This window comes from Eutrema salsugineum, unplaced genomic scaffold (assembly GCF_000478725.1).
Source record: "Eutrema salsugineum unplaced genomic scaffold, Eutsalg1_0 scaffold_16, whole genome shotgun sequence".
Taxonomy (NCBI): domain Eukaryota; kingdom Viridiplantae; phylum Streptophyta; class Magnoliopsida; order Brassicales; family Brassicaceae; genus Eutrema; species Eutrema salsugineum.
Window position 1 is genome coordinate 3,359,260 of NW_006256858.1, and position 19,419 is coordinate 3,378,678.

The following is a 19,419-nucleotide window of genomic DNA, read 5'->3' on the forward strand; positions in this document are numbered from 1 at the left end:
CATATCTCCGTTTAAAACCCAACCAATCCAAGAGGGATTATGATTCTTGAGATAGGTTTAATGGAAAGACTGTGTCGAAAACAACCCTAGCAAATACGTGTCTTACTTCTGGAAGGTCTCCTGAAGATAATGATGTATAATCAATTTTACTGTCTTGCTTGGGCACAAAACTCTTCAGCGCATTTTCTTTGACACATTCGAATAATCTTCTTGCATCTAGGTACAAATCCAACGGTATGAAAACCTATAAAAATAAAAGCAAACAATAGGAGAGAATTAGCACAGCAGCTAATCCAGGAAATTTTGAATCAAGAGATCCATTGCCTATAGTCTAGGCTCTCTCTCGAGAAGAACTTGCATTTCCATTTATGTAACTTGAACGTCCTAATGAAACTAAGAAAAGTAGGAGTGCTCTGCTTACCATATCAGAATATGGGGCCTGAGGGTACGCTGCCATAGCCTTAGAAATAAAAAATCCATCGGTCATCTGTCCCAAGGCTTCTTTGACAGCCAAATCAAAATCCATGACCTCATCTAATAAGGTTTGAGAGTCCAGCTTCTCTGGCTCAAGTAGCTCGAAGAAGCTTCTATTATGAGGTTTTGTGATTTTCCTGGTAATTTTTATAGCTTCTAGAACATCTCCACCATTGTGGACAGCAAGGCTGAACGCAGCAACCACTGAAGGATATCGAGGTTGAGCAGCAAGCGCTTTGTGAAGAGCCAAGATTGCTAACCTGCAAATTCCCAACACAACATTGTTGGGTATTAATTACAATATTATCCTCCACTGTATATAAGAAGAATAGTGCCTACAAGATCTTAACAGGCAAGGACCTTACCATAAGCTGCTGTGGCAAGGTCTATCCGGAGCCAACAATTTATCCAAATTGGCGAAAAGAGACTGCATTGTGAAATGTTAATTATAAGTTTTTTAGTTGATATTTTGAGCAATAGATATTTCTCTCTGACGAATATTGCAAAATGTGCATCTGCATATTACCAGAAGCATATTAGTCCTCTTGTCGCGTCTCTTGAATCCACTGTGTACGAAATATGCTGCCTGTGGAAATTGAAGTAAGATAGACGCAATGATACGATAAAGTACAGCAAGAGACGAGTGATATCACCAACCTGAATTGGTAAAAGAATTTCTAGTATCCCAAATTTCCATAACAATCTTAAAGAGGCTTCTGCTGATCCATATGCTAACATGTAATTCATTTCCATCAAGATTCTTCCCTACACATTTCGCAGAGTCATTCATGAACAAGATGTAATACAAATGCGAATACATTATTTCTTAGTGGAGAGATGGAGTAACGTAAGCCTACCCTGTGGAGTCTTTGTACTAAGAAGGAAAGCTTCTTTACGAAATGAGCTGTTTCCTTGGAAATTGTGAAACCTAAACGCGCAGCGATTCTTGTCCCACGAAGAATCCTGGCTGCAAAATGTTACATAATGATAAGCTTCCATTATATGGACTCTTAACAGTATTCAAACAAGAATATGATTTTGTAATGCTATGAAGAGTGTTTGTAGAAGAAGAATCCGAGCTGGAAATGTTACATCGATGATCTTTTTTTTTTTTTTTAGGAAACTCACCACAGTCCTCTTGAAAAGATATGCCAGCATGAACCACCGTTCGTACCTGTGAGCAAAGAACCACACTGAGAACAAATGTATTTGTAGATAATTTCCCGTACAAAAGGTAAAACAGAATACGTTCACACCTTAGCTTTTCTAATGTCTTCTATTCCCCCGAGATAGTCATATACAACTTTGGCATATGGATCAAACATCAGCCTGCGATCGGAAAAAAATCAACATAAACATGTAATATAATAAACTATCTGATCTCCATAATACTTGTGAGTTGGGATTCGACAGGAAAAATGAAGACTCTAAGTCCTTTCTCTGTTGAGTATAGGTGATCATCTAGAAATTAAATAGATACCCGTTAATTGTGAAATCACGCTGCAAGCAATTATTGAAACGGATAGAGTCCTCGTCACAGGAGCCATTAGATTTTTCAGAGCCAGTTCTCATGTTTCTTGGAGAATTTTGTGCAGAGGTGCTAAAACTCGAAACCTACTAAGAACGAATATAAAGGAGTTCAAAGAGAAATCAAATTAAAAAGTAACAGAGGTTTTTTTTTTCCTGCATTTGCTATGCTTACATTGGTATTAAAAAGAAAATCCTTGATTAAAAAAAAAAAAACCTCTATAATATCATTCCCAATGTGGACATGACATATAGGAAATCTTCTTCCAACAATTTCACATCTTGAGAAAGCCCGAACGACCTAAACATATAGCCAGGAAAATAATCCATCTTTGGATTCAGATTCAAAAGATGTTCAAGCGATGACTTATAGACTGGAAAAGAAAACAAGACCAACCTCTCTAAGTTCCGCAGAAGTGAGTATATCGAAATCTTTTGGCGTCTGCTTCAGAATAAGATCCCTTACACAGCCTCCCACAAGGTAAACGTTATGGCCTATACACATCATGGCAAACGAAAACTAATGTCAAAATCCACCAAGAGAAAAAAAAAAGGTTGAAGGAAATGTTTGAAATTTCATCATTTTATTCTATCAGAAGATCAAAGTATCAACCTTTACTCTTAAGGCCACTTAGCACTTGCCGCGCGGGCTTTGGAATCATAGAATTGGTTATCCCAAGCTCTTTTGAATTCAACTTCTTCCACTCTGGTGCTTTACCTTTCAACACAGTTACCCAAAATATACATATCAAATTAAGAGAAAAGATACGCAACAAAAATCGAAATCGTTGAGTGATATTTACTCAAAAGTAGTAGCACTATACTAAGAATAGATGCGTATACAAATGTCTACATAATAACTGAAACTGTAGAATTGAGTCCGATACTATCATCACTCAGTGATTATTCATAAATGGGTATTAAAAAGAGCCACAATTTTTGGATTGAATCCATCTAAATCACTGACGTAACTTACTCGCTCTATCAGAATCCTTGTGATGATGATCACTATCCTTGTCATCCACTGTTTCAATTGCTGCAGCCAAACCACTGTTGAACCGAACCTGAAAGCGAAACAACAAATTAAGAAACAAGGGGAAAAACAAATTTCGAATATACGGAAACGAATTACATAATTGTTAATTTTATATATAACTAAGAGCCACCTTCGTGAAGCAGTAAAACAGAGGACGAACAGGAAAATGGGATCTGCAAGCGAAACCCAGACTTGAAACCGCCATAGAAATCGAAAAGATTCACCATTTCATGATTGGATTTTGTGTTTATCAAGCTGCTGCTTCAATGGAATTTTAGTAGCAGAGATTTTTACAGAGATGGTAGGGTTTTGAGGATGAAAACACGAAAGGGTTTAAGTGCCTCGTGGTCAGTTTCATTTGATTTAACGTTCCATGAGTCAATGCCGTTTTCATCTAGCGCATTAGAACATCGTGTCGTTCCTTGACGTGTCTCTATTGTAAACAATCTCTGTGTTTTCAAGCATCTTAAGCTAATTACGCACCGTTTTGTATAGTGAACAAACTGTTGGCCGTCTCTAACTTTAATACGGGGACTACACGCTGTTTTCGCCAATGTTCATCGTCTCGGAACTCGCAGATCGGAACTTTCGAGTAGTTTAGTTTAGAAGATCAAGAAATTCACATCGTCTCCTGAAAAACACGAAGCAGAAACTTTCTGGGGAATCGATGAAGATCTTGCAACAGATATTCCTGTTAGCTTTAACTACTGGAATCTCTGCTGTTCTCATCTACATTATCGGCGTCTCGAATCTCTGTAAGTATAATCCTCCATCGTTGTCCCAATGTAGATGGTTGTAGTGTGTATTCGTGATTTTCTGAAGTATGGCGATGATTAATGATAAAGAAGATGATTCCGTGGGTTTAGACGAATCAAATCGGCTCAGCAATGAAGATTTAGCGGCGTTGCAGTCACTGCAAAACGGATTCCAGAAGTGCGTAGTAAGTAAATCTAATTTGGAGATCTATGTTAGCTTCATTTTCTTCTGTTATTAATTTCCACTTGTTTTCAATCAGCATCAGCCACCCAGGAATTGCTTTCTTGATCCGTTTCGAGTTAAATCTTACTTCTGAATCTGGAGATTAGTTTATTAGAACTGATCCAATTTAGTGTACTGTTTCTGGAATGGCTGGTTCAATTCTTACCGGAATCTATAGACGCTCAGAATTCGGGTTGCTTAGGTTGAGTCTTAGATTAGTGATGCAAATTTAGGTCCTGAGTTCAGTTTTCATCTTCAGTTATTAGTTATGAGTCGCTGTATTGCTTACTCTGTGATGCAAACTCTAGGTATATTTTTTTCTTCTAGATTTAGTGAAAGCAGCACTAGTTTTTATGGTGTATACAATGGTAATGATGCAGAATGCAAATGGCTTGGGACTACAAGCTGCTACTGGTAAAGATTACTGCCAAGTCTCAATAAATTTTCCCAAAGATACTGTGCCCAAATGGGTAAATGCTCTCTTCTCACTACTTTACTGATCTCAGTCGGATTACTTGACTTTATACACTCGCAGAGTTAAATTTGCCATCATACCCTTTATCTTCGTGTCTAGCAAAATGGTATATTGAATAGTTGTATTCTACCTTGTTTTTATGTCTGGATTATGTCCAACAACAGAAAGATCCCAAGTCTGGGGAGCTTGAAGGACTATCATATGAGTTTAATCTGTGCGAAGCAGTAGCTACATGGGAACAAGTAGGTGTTGCACTTCTTAAAGTCTCTGTAAATTTGCAGTTCATATCATTTGTTTTTAGTCTTTACAGTGGTGGTTAATTGGCGAGTTGGTTGACCAGGTCAGGAATAGCTCTACGATACTCACCAAGGAATACATTGATGCCTTGCCAAATGGATGGGAGGATTATGCATGGCGCAGAATCAATAAAGGAATTCAACTGTAAGTATTGAATGACATTAGACGAGGAATGAAGTGCATGATAATTGGTTCGTTTTCATAGACAACAGCTCAAAATTTGCTAAAATTGATGTCTCAGTCTCAATAACATAGTGTAAATTGTTGTGCTGTATTCTTCTTTTATTGGTCTTAATGGAACCCGCACTCTGGTACAGTAATCGTTGCCAGAATAAATCTGTATGTGTCGAGAAGCTTTCGTTGGTGCTTCCTGAAACACCACCATATTTCCCCCGGCAGTTTGAGCGATGTGCTGTTATTGGTAACTCTGGTGATCTCTTAAAAACAAAGTTCGGAAAGGAGATAGATACTTACGATGTGGTTATTAGAGAAAATGGTGCTCCAATTCAGGTTAATGATGAGTTCTTTTATCTAACTTCCAATTCTTTTGTTCCCTCTGTTCTCTCACTTATCTTCTTCGTTCTTCTTTTTTTTTGTTTGGAATATCTTCGTGCAGAACTATAAGCAATATGTAGGAGAGAAAAGTACATTCCGTCTTCTTAATCGAGGGTCAGCAAAAGCGCTTGACAAAGTCGTGGAGTTAGATGGTACTGTATAACTGTTTTTTTTTTTTTCCACTCCTTCATGATGATTGCCATTGTTTCTCTATTTCTGTTCGCTTGCAAATAGATTCTCCACTCTCTGATCCTTTGAAATTATGCAGAGAAAAAGCAAGAGGTACTGCTCGTAAAAACAACAATTCATGATATTATGAACAAGATGATTCCGGTTTGTACATTGCACTTATTTGTCTCTTAGCTCTTTGGTTTTAATTATCCAAAAGGTGTTCCTCAATTTCGAAACTCATTTGAGGATTCTTCTTTCTCTGCAGGAAGTTCCAATAAAAAATCCTGTGTACTTAATGCTTGGTGCTTCGTTTGGCTCAGCAGCTAAAGGAACTGGGCTCAAGGCTCTTGAATTTGCTCTCTCGACTTGTGATTCAGTGGATATGTACGGTTTCACTGTGGACCCAGGTTATAAAGAGTGGTATGAAGTCGACCTATATTTATTTTGCCTAGATGTCTACTAATTAACCATGTTTATGTTTTGCTGTCTGTTTATAAATCAGGTTTTACAGCAATCTCTTGTAATATTCTTTCAGGACAAGATATTTTTCAGAATCTCGACAAGGACATACTCCTTTGCATGGTAGAGCTTACTACCAGATGATGGAATGCTTGGGTGTAAGTCTCTGGTTTCTCGTTTTCCAGTTATCAAATACAAGTCGTTCCATTTTCTCTGTAGCAGATGTTAGAATTGCATTGGCCCGTTGTAGATTCAGAGATCCCTTCAAGCTTTTTGGTTTTGACTTGGTTCTATTCTTTTTATTAGCTCATTAAAATACACTCGCCCATGAGAGCTGATCCAAACCGAGTCGTGAAATGGGTGCCAAGCCGCGAAACAATTAGAACTGCAAGAATTGCAGCAGAGAAGCTCTTAAGGTAACCAAATACATCAGTTTCATCTTCATTCTTTTGCGCACATTATCTGCCTCAAAAACTTATCATCTCTCAAAAAAAACCCATTCAACGTGCAGGAGAGTTGGAGCAGGATCTGCAGACCCATTAGCTTCATGCTCGATAGTTAAGAAGAGAAGCAAAAACAAGCGTCCAATGGTCTCATACCTCAGGAAACCTGCGACCGACCATAAAAAATTTGTGAGAAGCACGACCATGTACCCGTTGGAGCACAGTCCAGGACATAGTCAGCTTTGCATTACACCAGCTGGCTAAAGAATTTGCCTTTATGGAAATCGATTTTACCCCATATACTAAAGCACAAAGCAGGTTCAATGGACAACGATAGATTCAAAAGCAAGTCATTGTATAGGGAGTCTAAGAGAGGTGAGAATTTTCCCTTGAGATTAGGATTTTGGTTATTTTGCCGAAATTTTCTTCACCAGAGATATAGGAAAATGTTATCCAGTTCTATCATAGAAAGCTGAGATAGAAGTGTGTGCTAGAGATTGCTTGTTTGATGACTAATTTTGGTAAATAGACAAATGTTTAAGATTTCGAGTAATCCTTGCTCTCAAGGCAACACATTAGGATCAAATGTGAGTGATTAAGCTTCTACAGTTCTTTCGATTCTCTCTTGGAAAAAAAGTCATGAGTACAGAACTAAAAAAATCTCACGTAAGATCTGAAAGCTAAAACTTAAACCTTGAATTATAAATTCATCAAAGGTTTCAATATCAGAACTTATATAGTTGTATACATCAGTGAACTATCTATCAATACACAAACGACTTTAAAATCAAACCTTGGCCAGAGAATCCAAAAGTTTTCTTCCCGAGCTCTTCTTTAGTAAACAGTCTTTTAAGCAGCTTCTCGACGGAGTGGAGTAAATGAATGTTGACCAAATAATCATATTACAACAGAAGCATGGCCAAAGCGCATCTGTCTCATCATATTTGCTTAGCAATCTCTCAGAAATGTATTTGTCAGATACAAAAAGCAGTCGTCTGATCTTTCTTGCAAGAATTGAAGTGTTTTCTTCGAGTTCTTGAAGATTCCAGCGACGACCCACAAGCCAAGCTTCCATGTCATCACAAGATTTCCATAAATCCACCGAGTTGATGCTTCTAGTCATACAGAGACTCAAATGGCTTCCCAACAAACTGAACAAGTTTAAATTGCCATATGGTAAACTGATCATGACTGATCATGAGCTCAAGTGTCATCGTGAATAAAACGATGAACCAATACATTCCATGTAGCAATACTTGGCACAATCCCTTCTCTTATCATCCTCTCAAGAAGAATCACCGCATCCTCCTTACAATCAGAGCTGCATAGACCCCATATCACGTTTGTGTATGAGATCACATCAGGCTGCCACTTTCTTCCTCCACATGAAACTTGATCCAACATCTGGACTGCCCTCTCAGCTTTCCCTTGTTTGCAATACGCTAACATCATCATATTCATCGTTATCTCATCCGGCGATTTACCATCGACCACCATTTTCCCCACTAGCTGCAGAGCTATCCCAGGGAGACCTGCATTGCACGATCCATGTAAAAGCGTGTTGTAAGTCGTTGAGCTCCATTCCACACCTCTCATTGATATCTCTCGGGTGAGACCATAAGCTTCTTCTATTCGGTTTGTCTTTGATAGCCCATCTAGTAGCTCATTGTATGTTACAATGTTGGGAGGACACCCGTATTGCTGCTCCATTTGTCTGAACACTTTCTCTGCCCAGTCAAGCCTCCCTGCATCGCATAAACCTTTGATAAATGCATTAAACGTCGTTACAGAAGGAGCGCAGTTTTCTTTGGACATAATCTCTATAAGAGATTCAGCTTCTTTGAACTTGGAGTGCCTACAAAGAGCTTGCACCATGCTTGTATACACCACAACATTTGGGGAGCATCCATGAGTTAGCATCTTATTCCATATCTCAACTGCTCCCTCGAGGCTACCTCTTTTGGCAAAGCCGTTCATAAGAGAACCATAGGTTCTGATGTTTGGAGAACATCCGTTTTCTTCCATATGTGAAAACACAGACAGAGCCTTTTCCATATTCCCAAAAGAACAAAATCCTTGTACCAAAGTATTAAACGCTACAACGTTTGGTAGTAACTCAAATCCTGTGATCATCCGGTTCCACAAGTCTAGGACATCAACAGTTGTACCTCTTACAAAACAACCCTTCACCAGAGAACTCAATGTATGGATGTTTGGATGACACCCTCGTTTCAACATCTGGGCCAGAAGCGAGAAAGAGAGCTCGATTTCTCCAGAGTTGCAAAGCGCATTGATAAGTGTTGAGTACGAGATAACATTAGGAGATATCCCCTTCTCCACCATTTCTCTCATCAGTTCAAATGCCCCTTCGTGATCATGATCTTTGCACAACCCATTAATCAAAGCGTTATAGACGCTCACAACAGGTTCGAATCTCGCCGCGAGTTCCCTCCCTTCCTTCACCATACCGAGCTCACACATCGATGATATCACTGTGGTGTAGCTCACAGCATCAGGTGAACAGCCTTTATTCGACATCTCCACTAGCAACTTCTGAGCTCCATCTACCTTGTTGTTCTTACACAAGGCCTTAAGAAGGACATTATACGTGAAAACATTTGGCTCAAACCCATCTCTCTTCATGTTTCTATAAACTGTATAAATCATCTGAAACCTATTCTCACCGAGTAGAGTATCCAAAACATGGTTATATATCTTAACCGAAGGATCACACCCGAATTCCTTTATCCTATAAAACATCTCCACGGCTCGTTCAGCCAAACCCACCTGCCTGTATACACTAATAACATTGACAAACAAATCTTCAGAACACTGAAAACCTTGGAGTTTCATTTGCTGCAAAAGATACTGAACACTATCAATCTGACCATCACCTGCAAGCTTTCTGATCATCACCTCGAATGTCAAAGGCGTGTGCTTGAAGAGATTTGAATTGGCAATGGATTTGAAGTACTGCAAAGCTAAAGGGACACATGACTCTTGTCTCAGCCTCTTTACCACTTCAAATTCTTTGATTTCTGTGGCAGGGTTTGGAGATTCCAGGAGCAATTTCCCGGTGAGATTAGTATTGAGGACAAATGGAATAATGGGTTTTTGAACTTTCAGCAGCAACGAACATCCTTCTTTCAGGTACATCACAACAAAAACCGGAATCAAAAGTTGAGAACTTTTGCAAATGTCCCAGAAACTCACCGATAAAAGAGTCTCCTTTTATCCAGAAACCAAAACGCACAATTTGATTTTCTGAAGTTAACAGTACTCTTTCAATGGATTAAGACGGAGACGGGATACTGAGCTACGGCTGGCAGCGACAAGGTTGGCCGGAGGTGACTTAAACGGCGGTGTTTCGTTTGAGGGTTTGCTCAGGATTTAGGATTTTCCATTTTTCAGTTTTGTCTGTTTCTGGTCAGATTTTGTTTTCATAAAAAAAAACTAGTGAGAAAGTTACGGATATTGATGAAAACCCCCTCAATTTCTGCCAAATTCATTTTTAAAACCCTTAAGAATAGTTTTATTTAAGACATTAAAAATTAATTCTATGTACTTATGTAGGTTGAGAGCAGAGCACCCTACAAATGAGGTAGGTAATCGAGAGGAGAAATCGGTATGCTTATGATTAACAATTGTTATGTTATCACACGTGATCCTATTCCTCTCTACAAAATTTGGAATTTTTTGTTTGAAATGCAATAAAAAGCAGTTAAGAATTGAAATAACATGAGCAAACAGTAACAAAGGATTTTTAGAGATGAAAAAAAAACATATATCTTATATGACATGAGATTGCAACTATATATGTGCAACCGAATTAGTTTAATTGTACAAAAAGACTAGATAATAGATGGTGATATTTGTATCAACATATTTAATAATGAATAAATTTGAAAAATTATTGTCATTTTATTCAATTTCAACATTCGTATTGGATGTAATATTGAATTTGTATAGTTATTTGTCAAAAAAAAATTATTTAGTATTGAAAAAGTTTTACAGGTTATATACAATTTCACTATCAGTATTGATGCATTAACATAGTTTGGAAAAACATATTTCTTATCGAGATTTACAAGTTCAAAGTCTCTTAGATATGCTTATGAGTTTATTATATTTAAGAATTTTTTTTTTTCTAAATTTATATTTAAGAATCGAATTTTTTTTTTAGGGGTTAAAAATTAGAACTGTCGGAAATTAAAAGGTTTTCTTGACTAAAGAACTGTTAGTTTCTGCACAAGCAGACACGTGGCAGGAAATAAACATCTCTTCTTTCCCTTCTCTCTCTCTTCTTCGTTCGTCGATTTCTTCTGATGACCATTCCCTCCTCTCACATCCACTTCTGATTACTCCAGATAAAACCTAAACAGCTAAGCAAAGACTTGCCCTTTCGTTATCTCCAGTAGTTCCTACACTCGCATCTATTGCCTGATGAATTGAAACACGAACCCACTCTGCGTTGAAGAACTTTCTAGTAATGGCGGAATTGCAGCCAGGTAATAGTAATAATCAGCAACCAAACGGAGGCGCTCCTCCTCCGCTTCCGTCAAACTCAGCAGAAACGCTTGCCATTACCGCCGCCGGATCGAAACGATTAAGAAGACCAAGCGTTCGATTAGGCGAAATCGGCGGCGACCAGTACCACCATCAACTCGCGGCGTACGATTCGCAGGGGCGGAAACCGAAATGGACGGCGACGGCGACGGGTAATAGAAAAGATACGATCAAATCGTCGGCGAGGACACGAGCCCTAGCGAATTTGAGTTCTGGGTACGAGAATAGCGGAACCCTAGATGACGAAAGAGAAGGAAATGTTGATTCTTTTGGGGTTGGGAGTTGGCGGGTCAAGAAACGGGTCGGGTCATCTACGGGTGCGAAGCGAGCCAGGTCCAATTGGGTATCGAAAGTTGGGGAAACCGAGCATGGCGATGATAAAATCAGCGGAGGGGAAGACTTGGAAGGTGGGTTTAGGGATTTCAGCAGAGAAGATTCAGAGAGTCCGATAAAAGAGGAGTCTTTGGTGAGAGACGGTGGGTTTTACGGTAGAAGAAGATACGAAAGCAACAATAGCAGTGGGAACAGGGAGTTCGAGCTATCAGAGCCGTCGCATATGGACGGAGTTGGTGGTGGCGGAGGAGGAGGAAGAGAAGGAGTGAAGATATGGTTGCAAGAGTTAGGGTTAGGGAGATATTGGCCTATGTTTGAGATACATGAGGTTGATGAAGAGGTTTTGCCATTGTTGACATTGGAAGATTTGAAAGATATGGGGATTAATGCTGTTGGGTCGAGGAGGAAGATGTTCTGTGCGATTCAGAAGCTTGGTAGGGAGTTCTCATGAGAGAGAGAGACAGAGTGGAGAATTTTGATAGGTAAAGAAGAAAAGAAAATGGTTTTTTTTGTTGTTGTTGTTTTTGTTGGTGAGATAGTCAGCCATGGCAATGTAAGCTTGCAATGTCTGAAAACCATGAATGAAAGCCTTTTCTTCCTTTTGATATATTTCCTTCGTCTTTGGTTTCATGTTTTGAATATAGCTTTAGCTACAGTAGTATTAGTAGAAGTAGAAGTTGGAAAAGAAGAGGATGATGAAGAAGAGGATGATGAAGAAGAGGAAGAAGAAAGAAAAGGTTTTTAGCTCTTTGTTATCTCTCTTTCTCCTCACTTAAGATCTCGCTATCGAATAGGTATGTAGGCTAGAAACTGATTTGCAATAGAAGTTCGAAAGAGAAGAGAATGAATGTATTTGGTCTAGCATTTGAACATTGTTGTTAAGTGGTGAGCTATGCCAATATGTAGAAGCAGGAGCAAGTAGGAAAAGGAATTAGAGTCATTGGATCATACAGCCTCTTTTCAGCGTGTAGTAGTAACAGGAGACATGGATGACAAAAATCAGATATATGTTGTGGATGAGAGTGAAATGCGGAATATTGTGTGTGATTCAGGTTGCCCGTAAAATAATGTAGAAGCAATGGTTTAGAAGTGTCTGATGGAAAATAGACTGTATCATTGATTCCTTTAGATTCCGATTTGTTTCAGAAGAAGAGATTTAAGGTGCCACAGATGATCCTTCATGCTCTCTCATTCGGATGACTTTAGTACTTTGTTTGTTTGAGGGGCCTGATCCGGTTTTTGGGGGCAGCAAGGGTAAAATGGTGAGAGAAGAGAACAATAATAGAATTCATGACTTTGTACCAGCAATGAGAGCCTAGAGCTAGAGGGACACACCAAAAGGACAAAACTGTGAGAAAACCAATACTAATTGCTAACCAAACGAAATCAGGTCGAACCAGTTCGGCTCTGTGCATGAATATTTTTCCTTTTGGTTTTGGGCTTCGGTTACGGTTTTTCTTTTTTTTTTTCAGATGTGGAAAGAGGGAAACAAAATAATTTCGTGGAGCAAAGCAAAAGCACAAATGTAATCGATAGCATCTGTAATTTGGGAGCAACAATCTTATAGAGGGAAACTATACAATTAACTCTGACAAAACCAAAGAAACAAAAATGAAGCAAGACAACGATCACAAGTTTCACGACCAGTAGAGGGGACACAACGGAGAGGAAATTGTATCTAATCCCAACTGCTAACCAAATCGAAATCTCTTTTGGTGAAAAACTGATCTTAATCCAATTTGATGCTATTTTTTTCTTGTTCTTGCTTCTTTGGAGCTGCCGGAAAATATTTTATTCCTGTAAGGTCGCCTGCTTTGCTTATAACCTGTCATAAACACGAGGGGATTTAATAAAAACGTACAAATCGATTTGTGGATGAACAAAGCATTCACACTATGCTGAGAACTTGTTAAGGCTTCAAAGTAAAATACTAAAATGATATGGGAGAAAAAACGAGTGAACTCAATGCGAGATGTTTCACCTGTAAGGCTTTAATAAGATCTTCTCTTGAGTGAGATGCGGATATGCAAATACGAGCCCTGGCCAGCAATAGAGGTGTAGCTGGGAAACCGACCACCACAACTGCCACCTGTTCACAGTTTTTAATGTCCATTGAACATAGAGGTGAATCTCTCTTGTGTGGAAAGCAAATGAGATATTTGAAAAAGCATAAGAGAAACTTACGTTTTCTCGCAAGCATTCCCTTGAGAAAGCTGGGATCTTTGCTGGATTGTAAAGCATTATTGGCATGACTGGAGAATCATTGTCTCCAAGAACCTCAAATCCCATCTTCTGCAACTCAGCCCTGAAAAAGTTGCTGTTCTCCCTTATTCTTGCTAACTTTTGTGCACCTGCCCAGGTTTTTAGAATAATTTTGAGATTAATAACTTGAGATTATGAAGCTCAAAGAGCAAAAGAAACTATCATACCTCTGTTTGAACCGTCCTCTCCGAGGATAACTTTAATGGCCGATATGATTTGTTGCGCGGAAGGAGTTGAAATTGATGTTGCGTAAAGGTGAGCCGGGCAATGGTACTTCAAATATTGGATGAGGTCCTACAGAAATTAAAAGCACAAAATATGTGTAAGCCTTTGGTTGGTTTTGAGATGAAGTGCACTACTTGCCTAAACAATCACATGGTCTGTTCTGTAGGATTAGGGCCTTAGTGTATCAGCTCTTTACCCATCTTTGACAAGGTTCATTGCTTCATTAAGTTGCGACCATTTTATATTTCTAAGTTCTCCTGAATGGTCCAAATTTTTATATTCCAAAACAAGATAAACCATGGAAATGTGCCAACAAAAGATCAGTAAATGAAAACAAAAGGTATATGATTGCTAACCTTGGATCCGGCAATATAGCCACCACAAGATCCGAAAGATTTCGTAAAAGTTCCCATCATTATGTCCACATCAGCAGTGTCAACTCCTAGGAGTTCACAAACGCCCCTACCTGTTTTCCCAATTGCTCCAATGCTGTGAGCTTCATCCAAGTAAACATATGCCTGAAACAAGGATATAAGAGAAGTTAACTAACACATCAGACAACCAAATTCAGTCATGGAAAACTTTGTTGTAGCAAACGATAATTCAGTTGATAGAGTTCCTTGATCTCTCATCAATGTTACCTCACCTTATACTTCTTGCATATTGCGACAATCTCAGGCAGTTGACATATTTCCCCTTCCATGCTGTAAATACCCTCAACAACAACCATTATTTTCTTCCAGGGTCTGTGTGTCCTGGGTTGTCCCTCAGCGATTTGTTCTTTTAGTACTCTTTCCAAATGAGCAGGTGCTGAGAGGCAATCAAAACAAGAGAGCATAAAGATAGGTCAACCAGTAAATTGGATATAAATCTGGAGAATGGAGCATAAGAAATGCTTACTGTTGTGTTGGAAAACGCGGATAGTGGCTCCTGAACCTCGAGCACCATTGACAATTGAAGTATGGTTCAAAGAATCGCTTATTATCAACCCTCCCTGTATACAAGGCAGCAACTTAGCTACTAGAAACATAGGTTTTTGGGAGTAAGATAAGCGTTCATCACAAGGTGTAGCAGACACACATACCTTTCCAATCAAGACAGGAATGATAGCCGAGTTTGTCGCGAAGCCCATACCAGTGACGATAGCAGCAGGTTTTCCCACATATTTAGCAACACACTCTTCAAGTTCTGCATGCACAGTTGTCGTTCCTGATGGCGGAAACAAACAGATGTCATGCAACAAAGAGAAGGGATTGTTCGAGACCCAATACGTAACGAAAACGTACCTGCATCAACACGAGAACTGCATGTACTTGGAGAAAATTTCTTCAAAGACTCGATAACACGAGGCGTGCAGTATTCATCAAAAGAACCAAATCCAAGATAATTGTAAGACCCCAAATTCAGACACCTTCTACTCTTTGTTGTTCGCCTGCACGGAGTTGCAACCAAAGGTTAATTCTGTGACACCCTTCTCAAATAAAAATAAAAAAAAAATCGAATGGGAACAGTTCTCAACCGGGAAATTTTCAACCTTTGCATTTGGATTCGTATTCTCTCAATGTAACAATAGAATATATATACTATTCAACAGAAAAGCACAGGAAGATAGACTCACTTGAGCGTCTTGTTGTTGTCATTAGAGTACCTCTCGACCACATCAACCCAAGCATCAGGTGCACTAGATATGGGACGTCCAAAACAATCCTTCATACATATGAAGAACAAGTATTAGGAATCAAGCACCAAAAATATGTGCAACACAAAATCCTATACACCTGAACATTTCTAACTCTATCCGGCTTTCAAGACTTCACCACCCCAAAAAAAAAGAAAAATTTATCTTCACGATAAGCCACCAATGCCGAGATTCAACATTTGATGCCAATAAAAAAAACGAATTGAGAAGTACCTGGATCCGATGATACAATCGCCTGATATAGAAATCCTCATGCGCCAAGCAGATCGGAGCGTAACCCTATACACAAAATGAGAATCAGGATTCGAAAAAGCAAAATAAGTTAACGGGATAAAACGTAGAGGAGAGAAATCGAGAAACCTGGAGATTGTTGGTGCTCCACCAATCGAAGATTCGGCGGGAGTAATCGCGAAGCTGGCCAAAGGCGAAGAGCAATCCGTAGCTGAAGTATGTGGATACAGCGGTAAGGTAAGGGATCGTAATCATTGTTCAGCTCCTTCCTCCTCCACACGTCCTCTTCTTCTCCTCCGAAACGATTTTTCAAACCCTCTATGTCTCTGTCTCTCTCTCGGTTCGAGATTGTATGCAGATTCGGGAATAAAATTCAATGATGGGATCTGGAAAAATCTGCGCCTTTCTCACGGGAGATAGAGAGAGAGAGAAGAGAGAGATTTGAATTCAATCTCTTCCCCTTTCGTCGAAAAAAAGAGACAGGATTCGGATCATAAAAACCATCTTCTCTTCGGTTTCGTTTTTTTTCGCTTATTTTATAATTCTTTTGGACTTTCCGAGTCGGACCATTCAATAATTCAATTATATTGTCCAATAAAATAATTTCGTAAGAAAATAATTTAATTTTGTCAATTATGAATCTATATGTTTAAAAAAATAGTGCACTTTAACACTGTAAATTTTTTTTTATAAAAATGTTTTGTCGTTAGAATAAAAAAGAGTCTATTAGAATAAAAATAGAGTCTATACTACATATGTGACTTTCTTTTTCTGGTCGACACGGCAATTAGAAAAGTCAATGGTATATTAGGCCATTTGAGTTAAGCATGAAAAGACCCTTGCCAAAAGTTAGAAAAACATATTGTATATGGTCGGATTTGAACCAATACCGGTTTCATTAAAAGAATCAAGATGTTAACAATAGCATTAGCATCCAAATTAAGACTAGAAATGATGATCATTTTCTTTTCTCTTTTTTTTTTTGGGTTGGGAAGAGATGATCTTGATCTCAATAAGAGAAGATATATATATATATATTAAAAAAATCTTGATCTCAATCAGAATCGGTTGTTTCCTAGTATCAGAATATAATAAGTAGAGTTTATGCCACATGTACATATCATTAATCTTATGATGCGTATATAAGCTATTGTACAGCACAATTATTCATTAATGAGAAAATCAGTTTGTTAACTAAACTCTAATATGGTATCAGAGCGATAAGCGTTTTCTCGTTCAACGAACTTTCTAGGAAACATTTTTTTCCAGGAAAATCTCACTTTCTTAAGCATTCCGCACCAATTTTTCTTTCAAATTCTCTTTGATTTCTTCGGTTTCTTCCGAGAAGTCCTTCTGTTTTTGGATTCCATTTCAGCTTATAGTATTCATCTTCTCTCGGTTTCCATCTTCTTCAATTAGTGATGGCGAGAAAAGGAATTAAGCTCAGGAATCGATCTCTTCCATCAGATCCAGACGATGCTTCACCTCGCGTCAGTAAACCTTCTTCTTCGGGTAAATCCTCTTCAAGCAAGGAGATTCCGCATCGCGAAGCGTCTTCAATTCCTCTGATTGCTCCCAATCATGTTTCTCCAGGTTATGATTCTATCGATAGCATCCATAATCCATTTTGCTTGTTATCTGGTGATCATCCTGGAATGAATCTAGTTTCTGATATACTTACTGGAGAAAACTACAACACTTGGATCATAAATATGCGCACAAGTCTAGAGGCTAAGAATAAGATTAGCTTTGTTGATGGTTCACTCCCTAGGCCAGCTGAATCGGATCCTCTTTACAAGATCTGGACTCGTTGTAATAGTATGGTCAAGGCTTGGATCTTAAATGCCGTCTCGAAGCAAATCTCTGCAAGTATCCTTTACTTTGATGATGCCTCTGACATGTGGATTGATTTACACAATCGATTCCATAAGAGCAACTTACCTTTGATCTACAATCTGGATAATGAGATTTATTCTCTTCGTCAAGGTGATATGGATCTTTCTGAATACTACACAAAGATGGTAACTATTTGGGAACGATTGGCTTGTACAAAGAATCTTATTGAGAAAGGTGGTTGTAGATGTTCTCAAGTGCAGAAACTCTTAGCTGATCATGAGACAACTCGAATTGTCCAATTCTTGATGGGGCTTAATGATGAATTTGCTGCTACACGAACTCAAATTCTCAACACTAAGCCACGTCCTTCTTTATCAGACATGTATAACATGCTAGACCAGGATGAAGGACAGAGAAAGAAGAAAGCACTACAGTACTCGGCTCCTACAGCTTTTCAGATGCACGGACAAGTCAATTCTCAAGGTAACCGATCTAACAATCAAGGAAAATCCAGACCTTCTTGTACTCATTGTGGGCTTTCTGGACACACTGTTGATCATTGTTACAAGGTTCACGGATACCCTCCTGGTTGGAAACCAAAGAATCAGAGACAGCCACAGAAATTCTCAGCTCCTATGTCTGCTAATATGGCCTTGACTGATTCAGTGACCACTACAGAAATGGGAATTGATTTGACAAAGGATCAGATACAACAGTTGATTGCTTATTTCTCATCTAAGCTTCAACCTCAGACTGCTGCAATCACAGAAGTCAACAATGATGTGGCTAGTTCGAGTATCAATCCTGCAATCTGTCAAGTGACTGGTACTTTCTATCCTTCCATTTACTGTTCATTAACTGGAGATAATTCATCGTTTTTCTATTCAATATCAGATGATATTGTAAGTATGAATAAATGGGTGATTGATACTGGTGCTACACACCATGTATCATATGATGCTGCTTTGTTCACTGAGATTAAACCGTTGCAAAACATTACTGTTAAGCTTCCTACTGGTTTAGCTGTGAACATAATTGGAATTGGGGTTATTCAACTAAGCAAGACGATTACTCTTCATAATGTCTTGTATATTCCCCAATTCAAATTCCATTTGTTGAGTGTTAGTACTTTGACACAACAACTACCCTGTGGTATCTGGTTTGATTCGGTTGGCTGTGAAATTCAGGATCGTACAAGGGTATTGACGATTGGCAAGGGTAGATTGCATTCAAATCTTTACTTTCTCGATGTTAGCTCTCTTCAGGCTACACCAGAACCTGTTATCTGCAGCACTTACAAGAATGAGACAGAGTTATGGCATCAAAGATTGGGACATCCCTCACTTCAGAAGTTGGAGTTGCTTTCTGATATGTTGTCAATTTCTTTTTCCAAGAATAAGAGTTCAAGTCATTCACATTGTAAGACATGTCATTTGGCTAAACAAAAACACTTGCCTTTTGTTTCTCGGCAGAACAAGTCTAATAAAGTGTTTGATTTGGTTCATATTGACACTTGGGGACCCTTTTCTGTGCCTTCTTATGATGGATTTAGATACTTTTTAACTATTGTGGATGATCATTCTCGTGCCACATGGGTTTATATGCTCAAAAATAAAGCAGATGTGATCTCTGTGTTTCCATCCTTTGTCTCGATGATTGAAAAGCAGTGGGACGTCAAACTGAAAGGAGTACGGTCAGATAATGCTCCGGAATTCAACTTCACGAAGTTTTTTCAAGAAAGGGGGATTGTGTCTTATCATTCATGTCCAGAGACTCCCCAACAGAACTCGGTTGTTGAACGTAAGCATCAACACTTACTTAATGTAGCAAGATCACTTATGTTTCAATCTCA

At 38.7% G+C, this 19,419-nt stretch overlaps 6 protein-coding genes across 11 annotated transcripts; 3 read left to right on the top strand and 3 right to left on the bottom strand.

Annotated features, from left to right (window-relative positions):
- Window positions 1–4: 4 nt before the first annotated feature.
- LOC18021530 (poly(A) polymerase I) lies at window positions 5–3,319 on the bottom strand. The gene is made up of 14 exons (XM_006404150.2): window positions 3,168–3,319; window positions 2,978–3,065; window positions 2,615–2,719; window positions 2,399–2,496; window positions 2,219–2,302; window positions 1,955–2,088; window positions 1,731–1,803; window positions 1,603–1,648; window positions 1,332–1,441; window positions 1,132–1,239; window positions 1,001–1,060; window positions 840–901; window positions 422–734; window positions 5–244 (listed from the first exon to the last, which is right to left on the bottom strand). Exons 1-14 carry the CDS (start codon window positions 3,240–3,242, stop codon window positions 38–40), a joined length of 1,563 nt encoding a protein of 520 aa, XP_006404213.1. The 5' UTR covers window positions 3,243–3,319; the 3' UTR covers window positions 5–37.
- Window positions 3,320–3,643: 324 nt separating this feature from the next.
- Window positions 3,644–6,968, top strand: LOC18021531 (sialyltransferase-like protein 2). 2 transcript variants are annotated; one of them, XM_024157935.1, is made up of 12 exons: window positions 3,644–3,792; window positions 3,886–3,977; window positions 4,396–4,485; window positions 4,655–4,732; window positions 4,831–4,931; window positions 5,105–5,297; window positions 5,404–5,494; window positions 5,611–5,675; window positions 5,779–5,933; window positions 6,049–6,130; window positions 6,279–6,388; window positions 6,484–6,968. In XM_024157935.1, exons 1-12 carry the CDS (start codon window positions 3,705–3,707, stop codon window positions 6,677–6,679), a joined length of 1,341 nt encoding a protein of 446 aa, XP_024013703.1. In that variant the 5' UTR covers window positions 3,644–3,704; the 3' UTR covers window positions 6,680–6,968. The 2 variants fall into 2 exon arrangements, with proteins under 2 accessions (XP_024013703.1, XP_006404214.1); XM_006404151.2 differs by having other exon boundaries at window positions 3,904–3,977.
- A 175-nt stretch (window positions 6,969–7,143) lies between these two features.
- On the bottom strand, window positions 7,144–9,804 carry LOC18021532 (pentatricopeptide repeat-containing protein At3g48810). Of its 3 annotated transcripts, none has more exons than XM_024157934.1 (2): window positions 9,310–9,535; window positions 7,146–9,206 (listed from the first exon to the last, which is right to left on the bottom strand). In XM_024157934.1, exons 1-2 carry the CDS (start codon window positions 9,408–9,410, stop codon window positions 7,619–7,621), a joined length of 1,689 nt encoding a protein of 562 aa, XP_024013702.1. In that variant the 5' UTR covers window positions 9,411–9,535; the 3' UTR covers window positions 7,146–7,618. The 3 variants fall into 3 exon arrangements, with proteins under 3 accessions (XP_006404215.1, XP_024013702.1, XP_024013701.1); XM_024157933.1 differs by having other exon boundaries at window positions 7,146–9,215; XM_006404152.2 differs by having other exon boundaries at window positions 7,144–9,804.
- Window positions 9,805–10,750: 946 nt separating this feature from the next.
- LOC18021533 (ankyrin repeat and SAM domain-containing protein 3) lies at window positions 10,751–12,926 on the top strand. Of its 3 annotated transcripts, none has more exons than XM_024157683.1 (4): window positions 10,751–11,796; window positions 11,959–12,051; window positions 12,444–12,664; window positions 12,787–12,926. In XM_024157683.1, exon 1 carries the CDS (start codon window positions 10,905–10,907, stop codon window positions 11,763–11,765), a length of 861 nt encoding a protein of 286 aa, XP_024013451.1. In that variant the 5' UTR covers window positions 10,751–10,904; the 3' UTR covers window positions 11,766–11,796; window positions 11,959–12,051; window positions 12,444–12,664; window positions 12,787–12,926. The 3 variants fall into 3 exon arrangements, with proteins under 3 accessions (XP_024013451.1, XP_024013450.1, XP_006404216.1); XM_024157682.1 differs by having other exon boundaries at window positions 12,461–12,664; XM_006404153.2 differs by lacking the exon at window positions 12,444–12,664 and having other exon boundaries at window positions 12,787–12,802.
- Window positions 12,812–16,219, bottom strand: LOC18021534 (long chain base biosynthesis protein 2b). Its single transcript, XM_006404154.2, has 12 exons — window positions 15,861–16,219; window positions 15,714–15,779; window positions 15,420–15,508; window positions 15,088–15,233; window positions 14,886–15,010; window positions 14,702–14,795; window positions 14,448–14,611; window positions 14,158–14,319; window positions 13,744–13,870; window positions 13,499–13,665; window positions 13,296–13,403; window positions 12,812–13,139 (listed from the first exon to the last, which is right to left on the bottom strand). Exons 1-12 carry the CDS (start codon window positions 15,984–15,986, stop codon window positions 13,044–13,046), a joined length of 1,470 nt encoding a protein of 489 aa, XP_006404217.1. The 5' UTR covers window positions 15,987–16,219; the 3' UTR covers window positions 12,812–13,043.
- A 220-nt stretch (window positions 16,220–16,439) lies between these two features.
- Window positions 16,440–19,036, top strand: LOC112087872. The gene is made up of 2 exons (XM_024157985.1): window positions 16,440–18,392; window positions 18,755–19,036. The coding sequence occupies exons 1-2, from the start codon at window positions 17,153–17,155 to the stop codon at window positions 18,787–18,789; spliced, it is 1,275 nt and encodes a 424-aa protein (XP_024013753.1). The 5' UTR covers window positions 16,440–17,152; the 3' UTR covers window positions 18,790–19,036.
- Window positions 19,037–19,419: the final 383 nt, after the last annotated feature.

What these genes read in the sequence shown, in the direction of transcription:
- LOC18021530 (XM_006404150.2), bottom strand. Translation starts at nt 3,242, where the DNA reads ATGGCGGTTTCAAGTCTGGGTTTCGCTTGCAGATCCCATTTTCCTGTT. An exon ending in CAAGGATTCTGATAGAGCGA is followed by an intron (nt 2,720 to 2,977) that starts GTAAGTTACGTC and finishes CTGTGTTGAAAG; the next exon opens with GTAAAGCACCAGAGTGGAAG. An exon ending in AGGCCCCATATTCTGATATG is followed by an intron (nt 245 to 421) that starts GTAAGCAGAGCA and finishes TTATTTTTATAG; the next exon opens with GTTTTCATACCGTTGGATTT.
- LOC18021531 (XM_024157935.1), top strand. Translation starts at nt 3,705, where the DNA reads ATGAAGATCTTGCAACAGATATTCCTGTTAGCTTTAACTACTGGAATC. An exon ending in TATCGGCGTCTCGAATCTCT is followed by an intron (nt 3,793 to 3,885) that starts GTAAGTATAATC and finishes ATGATAAAGAAG; the next exon opens with ATGATTCCGTGGGTTTAGAC. An exon ending in CAAAGTCGTGGAGTTAGATG is followed by an intron (nt 5,495 to 5,610) that starts GTACTGTATAAC and finishes GAAATTATGCAG; the next exon opens with AGAAAAAGCAAGAGGTACTG.
- LOC18021532 (XM_006404152.2), bottom strand. Translation starts at nt 9,571, where the DNA reads ATGTACCTGAAAGAAGGATGTTCGTTGCTGCTGAAAGTTCAAAAACCC.
- LOC18021533 (XM_024157683.1), top strand. Translation starts at nt 10,905, where the DNA reads ATGGCGGAATTGCAGCCAGGTAATAGTAATAATCAGCAACCAAACGGA.
- LOC18021534 (XM_006404154.2), bottom strand. Translation starts at nt 15,986, where the DNA reads ATGATTACGATCCCTTACCTTACCGCTGTATCCACATACTTCAGCTAC. An exon ending in GATTGTATCATCGGATCCAG is followed by an intron (nt 15,509 to 15,713) that starts GTACTTCTCAAT and finishes ATATGTATGAAG; the next exon opens with GATTGTTTTGGACGTCCCAT. An exon ending in ATCTTATTAAAGCCTTACAG is followed by an intron (nt 13,140 to 13,295) that starts GTGAAACATCTC and finishes TGTTTATGACAG; the next exon opens with GTTATAAGCAAAGCAGGCGA.
- LOC112087872 (XM_024157985.1), top strand. Translation starts at nt 17,153, where the DNA reads ATGGCGAGAAAAGGAATTAAGCTCAGGAATCGATCTCTTCCATCAGAT. An exon ending in TGCAATCTGTCAAGTGACTG is followed by an intron (nt 18,393 to 18,754) that starts GTACTTTCTATC and finishes TGTGAAATTCAG; the next exon opens with GATCGTACAAGGGTATTGAC.